Genomic DNA, 16,054 nt, shown 5'->3' on the forward strand with positions numbered 1-16,054 from the left:
ATTATACTTTGAAAAGTGCTGGCAGCATAGCTTACTTTTTTTTATTTTTTACTGAGACGGTCTCATTTCATTGCCCAGGCTGGAATGCAGTGGCATGATCTCAGGCTCACTGCAACCTCTGCCTCCCAGGCTCAAGCAGTTCACCCACCTTAGCCTCTCAAGTAGTTGGGAGTACAGGGGCATGCCACTATGCTGGCTAATTTTGTATTTTGTAGAGATGGGGTTTCACCATGTTGCCTAGGCTGCTCTCCCACCTTGGCCTCCCAAAGTGCTGGGATTACAGGCATGAGCCACCATGCCCGGACCATAATAGCTCACTGTTAAATGCTAGACTGTAAGTGATTTTGAAGAATTCTGATGTAAGTTATTCTATCTTCTATATTATAAAGAAATAAAGAGACTCGTCCAAAGCCAAACAATAAGGCAGCAATAAACGTTAGCTGGGCATGGTGGTGTACACACCCATAGTCCCAGCTACTCAGGGGGCTGACGTCAGAGGATTGCTTAAGCCCAGGAATTTCAGGCTGCAGTTTGCTATGATCGTGTCTGTGAATAGCTACTGCACTCCAGCCTGGACAACATAGCAAGACCCTGTTCTAAAAAAAAAAAAAAAGCCTCTCTATAAAAACAAAGACACTTTCCTTTCAGGTCTTTGTACAGTTATAAAAATCAATATTCAATGCTCACTGATTCTGCTCCCAAATAGGCAAAGCAATCCTGAAAGACTGCAAAAAGAACTAAGCTTGAGGCATCACACTACCTGACTTCAAAATATACCACAGAGCTACAGAAACTAAAACAGCATGATGCTGGTATAAAACAGACACAAAGATCAATGGAAGAGAATAGAGAATTCAGAAATAAATCCGCAGATTTACAGCCAACTAATTTCTGACAAAAGTGCCAAGAACATACAATGGGGAAAGGACAGTCTCTTCAATGCATGGTGCTGGGAAAAAGGATTTCCATATGCAGAAGAATGAAACTGGACCCCTATCTCTCACCATATACAAAACTCAAATCAAAATGGATTAAAGACTTAAATCTAAGACCTGAAACTTGAAACTACTAGAAGAAAATAACTGGGGAAATTCAGGACAATCATCTGGGCAAAGGTTTCTTGAGTAAGACCTAAAGAGAATACACAGCCAAAGATAAATGGACAAATGGGATTACATCAATCTAAAAAGCTTCTGCACAGCAAAGGAAACAATCAACAAAATGAAGAGACTACCTACAGAATGAGAAAAATTATTTGTAAACTATTCATTTGACAAGGGTTTAATAATCAGAATATATAAGGAACGCAACTCAATGGCATAAAAAAACCCAAATAATCTGATTTTAATATTGGCAAAATATCAGAATAGACATTTCTCAAAAGACGACACATGTAAGTGGCCATAGGTATATTTAAAAATGCTCAACATTACAAGTCATCAGGGAAATGTAATTAAAACCACAGTGAGATATCTCACCTTAGTCAAAGTGGCTATTATCAAAAAGACAGAAAATAAGAAATGCTAGCAAGGACTTGGCAAAAAGGCAATGCTTGTACTCTGTTAGTGGGAACGTAAATTAGTATAGCCACTATGGAAAACACTTTGAAGATTCCTCAAAAAACTAAAAATAGAACGACTATATGATCTAGCAATCCCACTACTGGGTATAAACCCAAAAGAAAGGAAATCAGTGTATTGAAGAGCTATCTACACTCCTGTGTTTATTTCAGCACTATTCACAATGGCCAAGATTTGGAGGCAAGCTAAGTGTCCATCAATGGATGAATGCATAAAGAAAATGGTATATACACACAATGGGATATTATTCAGCCATAAATAAGAATAAAATCCTGTAATTTGCAGCAACGTGGATGGAACCAGAGGATATGATGTTAAGTAAAATAAGCTAGGCACAGAAAAACAAATTGCATTCACATTTCTCACTCATATGCGGGAGCTAAAAAATTGATCTCATGGAGGTAGAGAATAGAATGGTGGTTACCAGAGGATGGAAAGGGTAGTGGCAGCAGTGGGGATGAAAAGTGATTGGCTAATAGGTACAAAAATACAGTTAGATAGTCCTAGTGTTCGACAGCACAAGAGGGCAACTATAATTAAAAATAATTTATTGTATATTTCAAAATAGCTAAAAGGGAGGATCTGGAATGTTCCCAACACAAAGAAATGATACGTGGTTGAGATGATGGATATCCCCATTACCCAGATTTTATCATTCCACTTTTTTTTTTTTTTTTTTTTGAGACAGGGTCTCCCTCTGTCACCCAGGGTGGAGCAGTGGCACAATCATGGCTCAATGTAGCCTCAATCTCCTAGGCTCCAGTGATCCTCCTACCTCAGCCTGCAGAGTAGCTGGGACTACAGGCACGTGCTACCATACCTAGCTAAGTTTTGTATTTTTTTGTAGAGATGGGGTTTCATCATGTTGCCCAGGCTGGTCTTGAACACCTGAGTTCAAGCAACCCACCCACCTAAGCTCTCAAAGTGCTGGGATTCAGGTGTGAGCCACTGCACCCAGCCTGATCATTACACATTGTATGCATGTATAAAAATATCACATGTACTCCATAAATGTGCATAACTATTATATAGCCATAATAATTAAAAATTAAAGTAATTAATTTTTCAAATAGCTAGCCAAAGTGACACATGCCTACAATCCCAGCTATGGGGAGGCTGAGGTGGCAGGATCACTTGAGCCCAGGAGTTCAAGACCAGCCTGGGGAACATAGTGAGATCCTGTCTCAAAAAATAAAAATATCAAAAAAGCTTAGGATTCTGAAGCATTATACTTGATGTGGGATTTTCACCCCATCTCCTGCTGCCCGTTTTCTCCCACTTGCAATTCATCTTCCACATTTCCTCCAGAGCAACTGTTCTAAGCACAGATTTGATTTCATTACTCTCTTCCTTAAAATCCTTTGATGGTCTCCATTTTCTTCAGGATGAATTCACATTCCTTAGCACCACCCAGCAGGCAAGTCCTAAACTGGCCCCTGCCTGCCTCTTTGGCTTCATTCCCCTGTCACTCCAAAGATGCTGCAGCCCTTTAGAACTACTTTTGTTCTTAGAAGTTAATAATGCCTCATATCCATACCTTTACACCAATGGCATCTTTTCCTTAAAAAACAAAACAAACAAAAACACTCCCCTTCCTTTACTCACCCATCTCCTTCCAGACCAAGCTCAGGTATCACACCATCTGAGAAAGTGTGCCTGGCACCCATGCCTACCTCTTCAACTGCATTCATCACAACACAGTTTAAGTTTGCCTACTTGCCTGTCCATCTCCCTGTCTGGACTATGAGTTCCTCCAGAGCAGAAAGCAACTTAAATAATATCTTTGCGTCTTTTTTTTTTTTTTTTTTTTGGAGACAGAGTCTTACTCTGTTGCGCAGGCTGGACTGCAGTAGCATGATCTCGGCTCACCGCAACCTCCACCTCCCAGATTCAAGTGATTCTCCCGCCTTAGCCTCCTGAGTAGCTGGGATTATAGGCACCTGCCACCACACCCGACTAATTTTTGTATTTTTAGTAGAGACGAGGTTTCACCATGTTGGCCAGGCTGGTCTCAAACTCCTGACTTCAGGTGATCCACCCACCTCGGACTCCCAAAGTGTTGGGCTTATAGGCCTGAGCCACCATGCCCAGCCCTTTGTGTCTTTAGTCAGCAGTAGACAACCTGGCTAATATAGTTTGGCCATGTCCCCACCCAAATCTCATTTTGAACTGTAGCTCCCATAATCCCCATGTGTCATGAGAGGGACCTGATGGGAGGTAACTAAATCATGGGAGTAGGCTTTTCCCATGCTGTTCCTGTGACAGTGAGTAAGTCTCACAAGATCTGATGGTTTTATAAAGGGCAGTTCCTCTGCACATGCTCTCTTGCCTGCCGCCATCCAAGATGTGCCTTTGCTCCTCCTTCCCCTTTCACCGTGATTGTAAGGCATCCCCAGCCATGTGGAACTGCAAGTACATTAAACCTCTTTTTCGGTTTTTTTTTTGTTTTTTTTTTGTTTTGTTTTGTTTTTTTTAAGACAGAGTCTCACTCTTGTCGCCCAGGCTGGAGTGCAATGACACGATCTTGGCTCACTGCAACCTCCACCTCCCAGGTTCAAGCAATTCTCCTGCCTCAGCCTCCCAAGTATCTGGGATTACAGGTGCCCACCACCACACTTGGCTAATTTTTGTATAATTAGTAGAGACAGGGTTTCACCATGATGGCCAGGCTGGTCTTGAACTCCTGACCTGAGGTGATCCACCTGCCCCGGCCTCCCAAAGTGCTGGGATTACAGGCATGAGCCTAAACCTCTTTTTCTTTATAAACTACCCAGTCTCGCATATGTCTTCACAGCAGTATGAAAATAGACTAACACACTGGCCCAAAGTGAACACCTCCATAAGCCTGTCACGTGAACAACTTCTGAAAATTTGCTTTAGAAGCTTTATCTAATTTGGAATTAATGAGAGACAGAAATGAAGTGAGAAAATGAAGCGGGGGGGGGGGGGGGAAGGTTTATCAAAGGAAAAAGAAAAACTAGAATCCTAAAAAATGAAGCAATTTTGGGAAGTAATCTTAAAGTGGGCAATATGGTTTTTAGTCTGATCGTAGAATGAGTTTCACTCCCTGAATGAGTGTGACCTGACCTGGTCTTTCTGAAAGATCACTTTTTCCTGTGTAATTTAGTATGCATATGAATCACACACAGGCTGACTAATCAACTGCTAAAGATTCTGCATCTGTATCACAAGATGAGAACAATCTAAAGAACAGCAGAAATTTTAAAAAGATATATCATGAATATATATAATCTATTATAGTTACTCCTGTTATATTTTAGAAGGAACTAGAGGAAGCCTACATATATTAGTATACAGTACAAGCGATATTAAATAAAGGACTTGCTCGCTCTGATTTCATAGCAATCATAACAAAGCACACTGAGGTAAAGAAATCACTGTGAGTCCTTCTGTCTGCATTTAAGGAAAGATTAAGAGGCATAAGCCCACAGGGTGGTCTCCTGTCCTGTCTTCATGAGCACTCTGGCCACATGGACAACAATCCTGAGATGGGACAGTTGGCACTTAATTAGCTGAATGCCTAGGACCAGGCTCTACGCAAGATGTCTTATATACATTAGGCACCTCACTTAAACTACTCTTCCTAAGTTCAGTCACAATCAGCAACAAAAATAAATTTTGATGCTTATAAGTATTCATTCAACAAATATTCACTGAAGAACTACAAGTAAGGTCTGTGAGAGCAAATGAACTTGTCTATCTGACTGACTTTTGTATCCCAAGATGTTAGTGGAGTGCCTAGCACCTAATGGAACATAAGAACTAGAGGATTTTGCCTCTTAAGCCTCTTGAATCTGTCCATTTCTCTTCCTATGTCCTTCCACTGACCTAGTCCCAGGCCAGTCCTGTAGACTAACTGCCCTGCAGCCATTCTTGCCCCTTCTAATTCTGGATTTCTCAACTTCAGCACTGTCGGCATTTTGGGCTGGATGATTCTTTGTTGTAGCGGCTGTGCCGTGCACTATAGGATGTTTGGCAGGATCCCTGGCTTCTACCCACTAAATGCCAGTAGCAGCAACCCCATGCCATGCCCTAGCTGTATCAACCAAAAATGTTTCTAGACATGTGGCAAAAATCACAGCTAGCTAAGAACCACTGTCCTAGAGCTGACTTGACCTCCTCTGTCCTCGGCCTCAGCAATTCTTACCCTTTACAGTTGAACTCAAACAGCATCAAGCAAGAAAGCATCTCCTGGCTGGGCACAGTGGCTCACACCTGTAATCCCAGCACTTTGGGAGGCTGAAGTGGGTGGATCACCTGAGGTCAGGAATTCAAGACCAGCCTGGCCAACACAGTGAAACCCCATCTCTACTAAAAATTTAAAAAGTTGCTGGGCGTGGCAGTGCAAGCCTATAATCCCAGCTACTCAGGAGGCTGAGGCAGGAGAATCACTTGAACCCAGGAGGTGGCGGTTGCAGTGAGCCGAGACAGTGGCCACTGCACTCCAGACTGGGTGGCAGAGCGAGACTCCGTCTCAAAAAAAAGAAAAAAAAAAAAGCAAGCATCTCCTGATCCCCTGCTACCAGACCAAACTGATTCTCACTGCTGGTCTCTTCCACAATGATGCTCTATTTTTTTGCAGCATTTCTCACAATAGTAATGAAGTGGCAGTTAACGTCTGACTGCACCACCAGAATATAAGCTCCTTGTCAGCAGGAGCTGAGTCTGCTTTGTTCACTGCTGGATCCCCAGGGGCCTGGTACAGTGCTCAAAAATTAACTAGCCACTGAATGAATGAGGCAGGCACTCTGCCAGGGCACAGGGATTTGAAGATAAGGAAGATTCCATCTTTGTGACCAGGATGCTGAGCACAGAAATAGCAAATAAGTTTCATCTCCCAGGCAAGCTCAATTAACTGGTAACCAAACTGAGAAGCTGTGCCTGTAAAAATAAGTTTCTTCTGAGGCAGCAAAATACAAGATACCAAATGCCAAAGTGAAGTGTTGGGCCAACATGCAAAGTTTCTTAAGGAACAGTTGCAGACTCATCCAAATCATGGTAGAAAGGTCCAGCAGGTGGCAATCAGAGGAGGTTTTCAGAGGCAGCTGGCATTCTGTGACTCCTGCTCCACCTCATTCAAGGAGGAGCAGTAGAAGTCTGTTTCCCACTTCCTTACGCCCAAGAAAAGGGCTCCACAAAATTACCAAGAGAACTCACTATGGGTCCATGAAGTTGGGTAGGTACCATGTCTGTGTAACACCTGAAAAATATAAAGTGCTGGCTGGCTAATTGCTCTGGGGACAAGAGAGACGTTGTCACTCTGCTGGAATCAGCCCACCCTCCCCTAGTCTGAGCAAAGGACGTGGACCACATACAACAGAGAACCAGCAGCAGGTCACCCTGGGCCTACTCATTGGGCAAAAGAGGCTGAAATGAGAAGCTCCCATTATTATCAGATTCTTAGGATCTATGGAAGGAATAAGTAACCAAACGGAATGAAGAGGCATTTGGTCTCATCAGGGGAAAAGCTGGTGACCACTCGAGCACGGCGGTGGCTGTGGTCTCTGAAGGATGCCCCTTGAAAACACTCAAGAAAGAATAAGCTCTGACACCTGCACATCCCAGAGAGCTCCTGCACTCATTCAGGAAGAAGTTTCCTGTCCTCATTTCCTTCCTTTCTTCCATGTGCTCCAACACAGGAGGGATCAGAAACAGGTTACAGAGCAGAAAGAGAAGCATCAAGTGAGGAAAAGTGAGAAGACGCCCACTGTGGCCACCCTCCCTTCCTCCACTGCAGGCTTTCTGCCTGCAGCAGGCCTGTAATGGGAGAGGGAACTTAGGCTTTAAGTTCTGTTATGCTTTAGGACTGAAGACTCTAATTGCTGAATTCACATGCTGTTTTCTGTAGTGTGAAGTGACCACAGAAATCTCAGGCCCACCTGAATTTTCATCCAGGGGCAGGGGTGCAAGACAATAGAAAGAGCCAGTGGAAGATAAAGAATAAAGGGATTGGCTACACATCCCACAAGATGTGCTTATTCAACATGACAATTACAGCCAGCTGCCTACCCAGCATCACTTATCTATTCTTCTTCCATAAAGGAACCTACCCCTACATAACAAATATTTGGGAGACCAGTCCCGAGATTCAGAGGTAGGTCAGATTGGTCTAAAAGTAGCCCCTTTCTCCTTTCAAGAGATTAGCTTAAGAATGGCTCTATAAGCATAACTGGGACCAATACCAGGAAAGGACTGCTGAGGTCCTGGGTCCAGTTCTTCCTTCATCCTCTGCCAGTCCTCTCAAAAGCTGGAGGAACACCAAACTGTTAGAGAAATTATTCTGAAACTATATCTGGGCTTGGGAATGGAAAAGTGCCATGATGAACAAGGCCGAGTCTTAGGAAGGCAGGGTGCCAGGTATGCGGTGTAGGCAGCTGGTAGGAAGTGTGGATCTAGAGCTTGTTGGAGAGGCAGCAGGCACAGTTAAGGCAAGGCGCAGTGGCTTACGTCTGTAATCCCAGCACTTTGGGAGGCCAAGACGGGCAAATTGCTTGAGGTCAGGAGTTTGACACCAGCCTGGCTAACATGGTATAACCCCGTCTCTACTAAAAATACAAAAATTAGCCAGGTGTTGTGGTGGGTGCCTGTAATCCCAGCTACTCGGGAGACTGACACAGGAATATTGCTTGAACCCAGGAGGTGGAGGTTGCAGTGAGCTGAGATTGCGCCACTGCACTCCAGCCTGGGCGACAGAACGAGACTCTGTCTCAAAAAAAAAAAAAAAAAAAAAAAAGTCAGGTTAAGTTTTTCTCTCACAATGTGATAAAATTCATTAACAAAATAAACAATATTTAGATTTCAAGAGAAAGATCAAATGCAATTATTAAATCACCATAGTAAGTTAAAGGTATATATTTGATCATTACTGAAAGATTTATAAGGGCACACGAGCTGTGTTTAATAAAGCTCCATATTAATATATCCATGCAAGAAAACAAGTTTCCCAGATAGATTAATTAACCAGATATTAAAAATAGAAACAACCCACTTTACACTTCTAGAGCAAGGTAAAGGGCTAACAGCTATCACAGACACAATGTCAACAGTAAAGCCAGGGAAAGGAAATGGGTTTTGACTGAAGCCAGTGTCTTCAAGACATCTGTTGTTCCAGCCCTTCTTTGGGTAACAGCCTCGTGATTATCTTCTGGGGCTCTCCTCTCAGTTCACGTGGTTCAGTTGAGACTGACAGCCCCACCCACTCCCCTATTTCTGGAGACGATCCCAGTGGTTAACAAGGGTATAACAAGGGCACTCATTCCTCTGGCTAGGCAGGCAGCCCTGGTCTAGTTGGCACTAATGAGAAAGAAAAGCTATCTTTCTGCTGCAGTTACTGAACTGGTAGAACAGAAGGTGGGGTTGCCAGCAGCAATCTTTGTTCTCATATGAGGAAAGCTTGCTGAGAAGTAAACTAAAAGAGGGGAAGGCAGAGGTGAGGAACAGGGACAAAAAGAGATTCTGATGACATCATTTCAGCACCTCGATCCGCTCCTGCCAGAAATTTCACCATATATATATTTTTGTTGTTGTTGTTGTTGTTAACCTTTTTGTTTTGTTTTGTCTGAGACAGAGCCTCACTCTGTCGCCCAAGCCAGAGTGCAGTGGCACAATCTTGGCTCACTGCAACATCTGCCTCCAGGGTTCAAGTGATTCTCCTGCCTTGGCCTACCAAGTAGCTGGGACTACAGGCATGCACCACCACGGCCAGTTAATTTTTGTATTTTTAGTAGAGACAGGGTTTTACCATGCTGGCCAGGCTGGTTTCGAACTCGCCTTGGCCTCCCAAAGTGCTGGGATTACACACGTGAGCCACCACACCTGGCCTCATCCTATATTTTTCAATTATCCCAGTTAATAAACTAGTTAATAAGCTAGGTCTGAGTTGGGAGTCTGTCACTTGCAACCTAGTGCTGTTAACTAATTCCAGCCGCAATTTTAAGACACTAGTAATTCGAAAAGAAAAAGCGATCACAAACTTCTCTGACATTCCCAACTTTATGCTAAAATTACTCCCACCACTTCCTAAAATAATCTTTCCTTGTCTCTCTTCTGTTTAAACTCCTACTTGTCCATGAAGCCTCCCTAAAGCTCATGCCTCCTTGTAAAGGTGTCGGAACTGCCTCGAGGATGTTTCAGCCCACAACATTCTTCTGTCTTCTGACTTTCTAAGCAATTGTTGTGTACCAACTCAGGCATTCAATTGCTTATTCCCCTGTGTTGTTATTCAGTCCTCATAAATACATCTCGACCTCATCTCAACTAAACAATAGCCAGAGGCATGAGCTATAATTATTTGTATCTCTGACAGCATTTTCCACTGTATATTCTGAAGACAGCATCTTCCACTGTACAGTCTAACAACAGGTCTCAGGTTTTTAGAGAAAGTTACCAGAGCAGGAATGACTCTCAGAGCATGAAAATGTTCAAGTTATAATCAGATCAATCACATTTGAGAAATAAAAGGGAACTATAAACACTACATCAGAGCAAAAAATTTACGTTTACTTGAAATAAATTTGAAAGGATGTCAGTTAAGATCAACCCAATTAATCAATCCATTCATTCATGCATCCATCAAGTATTTATTCAGCATCTACTGGGTACCAATCACTTTCTAGTGGCTAAGAATACAGCAGAGAATAAGACAAGGTCCCTACTTTGATAGTTAGCTGGACTATGTATCTCTCTCAAACCCCCCAAAAGAAAGAGACCCTTTAAAAAGGCTCTGTGTGACCACTGGCATCTCTAGTATAAAATCCATTACATTATAATTCATGCTTCTCATGTGAAGTATCCAATAAATGTATATTCACAAAACATTAAAGCTAAAATGAGGCTCTTAGAAATACAGTCTCATAGTTTGTAAACATTTTTTAAACAATGAAACCTTTCCCATCCCCTGAAAACAAGTCCACACAAAATAGATAAGAGGGGCTACTCCCAACCCACAAGGCAGCTGGGAGTAACTCAGTTCAGGAACCACTGAGGATCACAATTTGTGCTGCACCTAGGAGCAGGCCAGACGGTCCCCATTCTCAGGCCAGACCTCTTTCTAATTCATCGATTTGTTGCCTTTGGCCAAGAACACACTCAGATATATCTGTTTAATGAGTGAACTAATCAACTACAAAAATGATAACGAATTTCTTAAAATAAGGCCAGTATGAGACACTGGTCACCACTGAGGCTGAACACAACTTGAGCTAGACCCAGTTTTCAATTCTCCTTTTCACAGAAAATAACTCATTGATTCAAAATGGCAACAGAAAGCAGGAAAGCAAAAGGGAGCAGAGAGGTCAGGGAAAAATTACTATTCATTACGAGTAGATTCTATGTGAACCTATTTTGCTTCCTTATGTAAGTTAATTCTTGGATATTTGTTTCCATACTTAGTGCACAAAGGAAGTGATACGTTATACATACACCATACCCCCACACACAGATACAGATACACACACACATACACAGTGATCTACAATCCTCTATTAGTAATCCTGAAATCCAAAATGCTCTGAATACTTGAGGGGCTTTTAACTTTCTGTTTCTAATTTTTAATTTTTTTAATTTTATTTTTCTGATTCTTATTTTTTTTTTTTTTTTTCAAAACAGACCAGCACTACCTAGAGATCTTTTTGTACCTTATTTGGCAAGTAAACTTGACCTGCCCTGTACTTATTTGGTGGCAAAATGACTAAACTGACTTGAGGCTACGTATAGTCTGTATTTTCCTGAGTGTGAGGAATTGCGGACTTGTATATAAATGGTTCGATTAAATAATGATGGCCCTGAAATAATAAATTTTAACTCAAAAACACGTTTTAAAATCTATACAGTAGCAACTAACAGAGAACAAATTATTTAAAAACCGGAAGTTTCTAAGCTAAAAAGAATCTTAAGGGCAGTCAATCTAGTAACCCCATTTGTGGAGCTAACTAATTTACAACAGACTGATACCTGCTACCTACAGCCCAAGGCAATGCATTTTTGTGACCACTAGTCCCCATTCTGAAGGCTCTCCCTGTAGGAGTTGTTTTTTGTTTTTTTTTTTTGAGACCGGGTCTACCAGGCTGGAGTGCGTGGCACAATCATAGGCACCGCACCTCAAACTCCTGGGCTCAAGCAACACTCCTGCCACAGCCTCCTGAGTAGCTGGGACTACAGGCATGTGCCACCACACCTAGCTAACTTTTATTTATGTATTTATTTTTGAGACAAGGTTTCACTCTGTCACCCAGACTGAAGTGCAGTGGTGCAATCACGGCTCATGCAGCCTCAACCACCAGGGCTCAAGTGATCCTCCCACCCAGTCTCCCAAGCAGCTGGGACTACTCTACTTTTTTTGTAGAGACAGAGTTTCGCCATGTTGCCCAGGCTGGTCTCAAACTCCTGAGCTCAAGCAATTCTCCTGCCTTGGCCTGCCAAAGTGCTGGGATTACAGGTGTGAGCCACCACGCCCAGCCTTTATTTTTATATTTTTTTGTAGAGACAGGGTTTCCTTTGTTTCCCAGGCTAGTCCAACTCCTGGCTTCAAGCAATCCTCCAGCCTTAGTCTCCCAAAGTCCTGGGATTACAGGCATGAGCCACCTCACCCAGCTTGTTTTGTTTGATACTTCCTTCCCTCAATTCTACTTCTCAAAGTTTGGATGAGTATAGAAAAGGCTTATCAAAATACAGCATCAAATACCTGTTATATTGAGAAGAGGAGGAGAAGATAACGAATTTACAGTTAACAATGATCTTCTGAGGGCCAGGCACGGTGGCTCGCACCTAAAATCCCAGCATTTTGGGAGGCCAAGGCAGGCGGATCACCTAAGGTCCAGAGTTTGAGACCAGCCTGGCCAACATGGTGAAACCCTGTCTCTACTAAAAATACAAAAAAATTAGTCTGGCGTGATGGCGGGCGCCCATAATCCCAGCTACTCCGGAGGGTGGGGCAGGGAAAATTACTTGAACCTGGAAGGTGGAAGTTGCAGTGAGCCAAGATCACCCCACTGCACTCCAGCATGGGCAAGAGTGAGACTCTATCTCAAAACAAAAAACAAAAAAACAATGATCTTCTTAGTCCAAAAGCACTTACAATTAGTGAGCTTACAATCCATTACAATTAGTGAGATTATTAACAAGTTGGTAATATTAACTATATGATCAAAGTATTCTGATTCAAGGATATATTTCAAAATAAGGTTTAAGGACATGAAAGAGTTGATAATATAATAGCAGCAGTAGCCATGACCATTTAATGAGGGTCTGTTACGTAGTAGGAACTTTGTGAGGTGCTTTACATACAGGTCTTATTTAATCCTCATCATCAACCCTGCAAGAAAGGTATTCTGGCCTCCATTTCAAAGATGAGGAAGCTCAGAGCGGTTAAATATCCTTCCTAAGATCAGACAAGGAACAGCCTGGGCTGTTTGAGAAACCATAAAAAGGGGTGCTTAAGAGTACAGCTTAGGCCGGTCATGGTGGCTCACGCCTGTAATCCCATGGGAGACCAAAGCGAGCAAATCACAAGGTCAGGAGTTCGAGACCAGTCTGGCCAACACAGTGAAACCCCATCTCTACTAAAAATACAAAAAATTAGCCAGGTGTGGTGGCACGCGCCTGTAATCCCAGCTACTCAGGAGGCTGAGACAGGAGAATCAACGTGAACCTGGGTGGCAGAGGTTGCAGTGAGCCGAGATTGCGCCATTGTACTCCAGCTTGGGCGACAGTGTGAGACTCCGTCTCAAAAAAAAAAGGAAAAAAAAAAAAGCACAGCTCAGAGCCAGCCTGGCTTGGTTTGAAGCCCAGCTCTGCAACGAATTAGCTGGATTGTTATGCAATCTATCACCTATAAAATGGGTATAATAACAGTACCTATCCCACAGGGGTGATGTTGTGAGGATTAAATCAGTTAATATATGTAAAGCAATTAAGAGAGTGCCTGATACCTGTTAAGACCAATATAAGTATTAGCTACTATTATGATCATTATCAGCTGGGGCCAGCATTCAAGCCCAAATCTGCCTAATCATGCAGCTCCTCTTGTCCACTATGCCTTACAAGTTAACCACAGGCCAGCTGCCTTCACCTCTCATGACACCTGTTGGCACTGTCTGCCTCTCCTTTCTCTTGTCTGTTCCAAACCTTATGATCTGTGGCCATTTCAGGACTGCAACAAAATGTCTCTCTTTTGGTAAACAGCCAAGCATGGAATGAAAGCAAAAAGAAAAGGATATAAAATGAAAAATTCGGGCCAGGTGTGGTGGCTTACACCTGTAATCCCAACACTTTGGGAAGCCAAGGCAGGCAGATCACTTGAGGTCAGGAGTTTGAGACCAGCCTGGCCAACACAGTGAAACTCCATCTCTACTAAAAATACAAAAATTAGCTGGGCATGGTGGTACACGCCGGTAGTCCCAGCTACTCGGGAGGCTGAGGCAGGAGAATTTCTTGAACCTGAGAGGTAGAGGTTGCAGTGAGCCAAGATCAAGCCACTGCATTCCAGCCTGGGCAACAGAGCAAGACTCTGTCTCAAAAAAATAAAATAAAATGAAAAATTCTAACACCTGATGCCTTTAAGTCACCTTCGCACTGCATGGGACTTAATAAACAGTTAACTCAAAATTAATCAAGGCCAAAAAAAAATCACACAAAAGCAATAAGGCGCCTAACTACACACAGATACATTAAGTTGCAACACATGAAACAAAGAGGAGCAAGTACTATACTATTAAGTACATATTCCACACTTAGAAATCTGGAGCTTTCTCACCCTTATGGTAAGACATTTTTTCCCAGCCTCTAGAACCAAGAACTACTAAAAAAGTACATGCTCAGAATTCATGCCATATAATTTAGCCATTAAACAAACACTTGCACTGCATACTCTGGCAGTACCTGTGCTTGGGCCAGAGTTACAGTATTTACAGACAGCACCTTCTCTTATGGAGCTTACAATCCAGCATGGGTAAAGACTTCAAGCAAATGTATACTGTGGCATTTCTAAAAACTACTCTGTTAATTTTAAAACCTTTTGCAACCTCCAACCAAAAAAAAAACAAAAAAAAAACTAAAACTAAGGAACAGATTTCAAACCACTTGAAAATACAGCTTTCCTCCCCGTTGCTAAAAGTGGCTTTATTAGGCCAGGTGCGGTAGCTTATGCCTGTAACCCCAGCACTTTAGGAAGCCAAGAAGGGAGGATCACTTGAGCCCAGGACTTCCAGACCAACCTGGGCAACACAGGGAGACTTCCGTCTCTATTTTTAAAAAAGGTGGGCGAGGGAGCAATATCTAAAATCACATACATGCCTTTTTCCAGTTCTGACTTGCTCATAGTCTCTGTACACGTTTATGATAAAGAATACTGTATTTGGCCAGGCGCGGTGGCTCACGCCTGTAATCCCAGCACTCTGGGACGCCGAAACAGGGCGATCGTCTGAGCTCAGGAGTTCGAGACCAGCCTGGGCAACATGGCAAAATCCCGTCTCTAATAATGAAAAAATACATACTGTATCGGGGCATCGCGGGGCACGGCGAGGGCAGTGCAGGGTCGAGGCGCCCGGTCCAGGCTGCGGCGCCGCTACTCACCTCTCCGAACTGGAAGGCGGAGACGATGGTGACAACGACGCCCACGAAGCACACGTAGAGCCCATACCTGTGGGACAGGCAGGTATAGGTCTGTCTCTGCAGGAGTTTGAATAGCATCACCCCTTCGCCGCCACGCCACGCCCCGAGGAGCCTGAGCCGCCGCCGCCGCCTCAGCGAGCCGCCATTCAGGGGCCCCGGTCGGGCCGCCGCGCGCAGGTCACAGCCTCCGGACGCTGCTCATTGCAGCTCCGGCGACGGACGCCCGCTCGGCTCCGCGCCGCGGCCGCCGCTTCCGGGAGCCGGGAGCCCACGCCCTCGGCGCGGCGGAGGCGGACCTGAGGCCGGCGAGGCGGCCGGCGCCGCCCGGGTCTGGCCGGGCGAGAGGCGGCGGCGGCGGCGGCGGCGGCGGCGGGGTCTCCAGCGCCACCTGGAGGACGGAGGGGCATAGAGGAGGTGCGCGCCCTCCCTACCTGCGCTTGCGCAGCGGGCCCTGAGGGCTGGGCTGGGATCCCCTTACCGGTTAGGCAGGCGACCAAGAGAAAACTGCCCCCTGCGTCGAGACTGTGCCATAGACAGTACTATAATGCCATGAATATTTTTGTGATAAAACCTTCTCTGCACTTAGCATTCTCTGCAGAGTGCTAAAAGGAGATGCTGTATGTGGCTCCTTTCCTCCAACCCCCCAACTATATTGTTTGAAAGAGGAAACCTTTGGGTTAAATCTGCCAAAACCGAATTTCATTCATTCATTTATTCGTTAAATATGTAATTTGTGCCTGTTAGGTGGCATAGTGCTTGGTGTCAGATATTCAAAAATGAACTAGACTTGGCCACTGTTCTTCTCAGAGAGTCTAGTGGGGGAGATAAACATGTAAACCACTAAA

General features: G+C 43.9%; 1 protein-coding gene across 1 annotated transcript in view; it reads right to left on the reverse strand.

The window, feature by feature from the left end:
• Positions 1 to 15,562, reverse strand: part of GNPTAB (N-acetylglucosamine-1-phosphate transferase subunits alpha and beta) — an 86,191-nt gene extending 70,629 nt beyond the window's left edge. The window contains exon 1 of the mRNA XM_030821276.1: positions 15,171 to 15,562. Coding sequence (XP_030677136.1) covers positions 15,171 to 15,287 — 117 coding nt within the window. The 5' untranslated portion in view covers positions 15,288 to 15,562. The remainder of the gene's footprint in view (positions 1 to 15,170) is intronic.
• Between the last annotated feature and the right edge of the window lie 492 nt (positions 15,563 to 16,054).

Source organism: Nomascus leucogenys, chromosome 10 (genome assembly GCF_006542625.1).
Source record: "Nomascus leucogenys isolate Asia chromosome 10, Asia_NLE_v1, whole genome shotgun sequence".
In the NCBI taxonomy this organism is placed as follows: Eukaryota; Metazoa; Chordata; class Mammalia; order Primates; family Hylobatidae; genus Nomascus; species Nomascus leucogenys.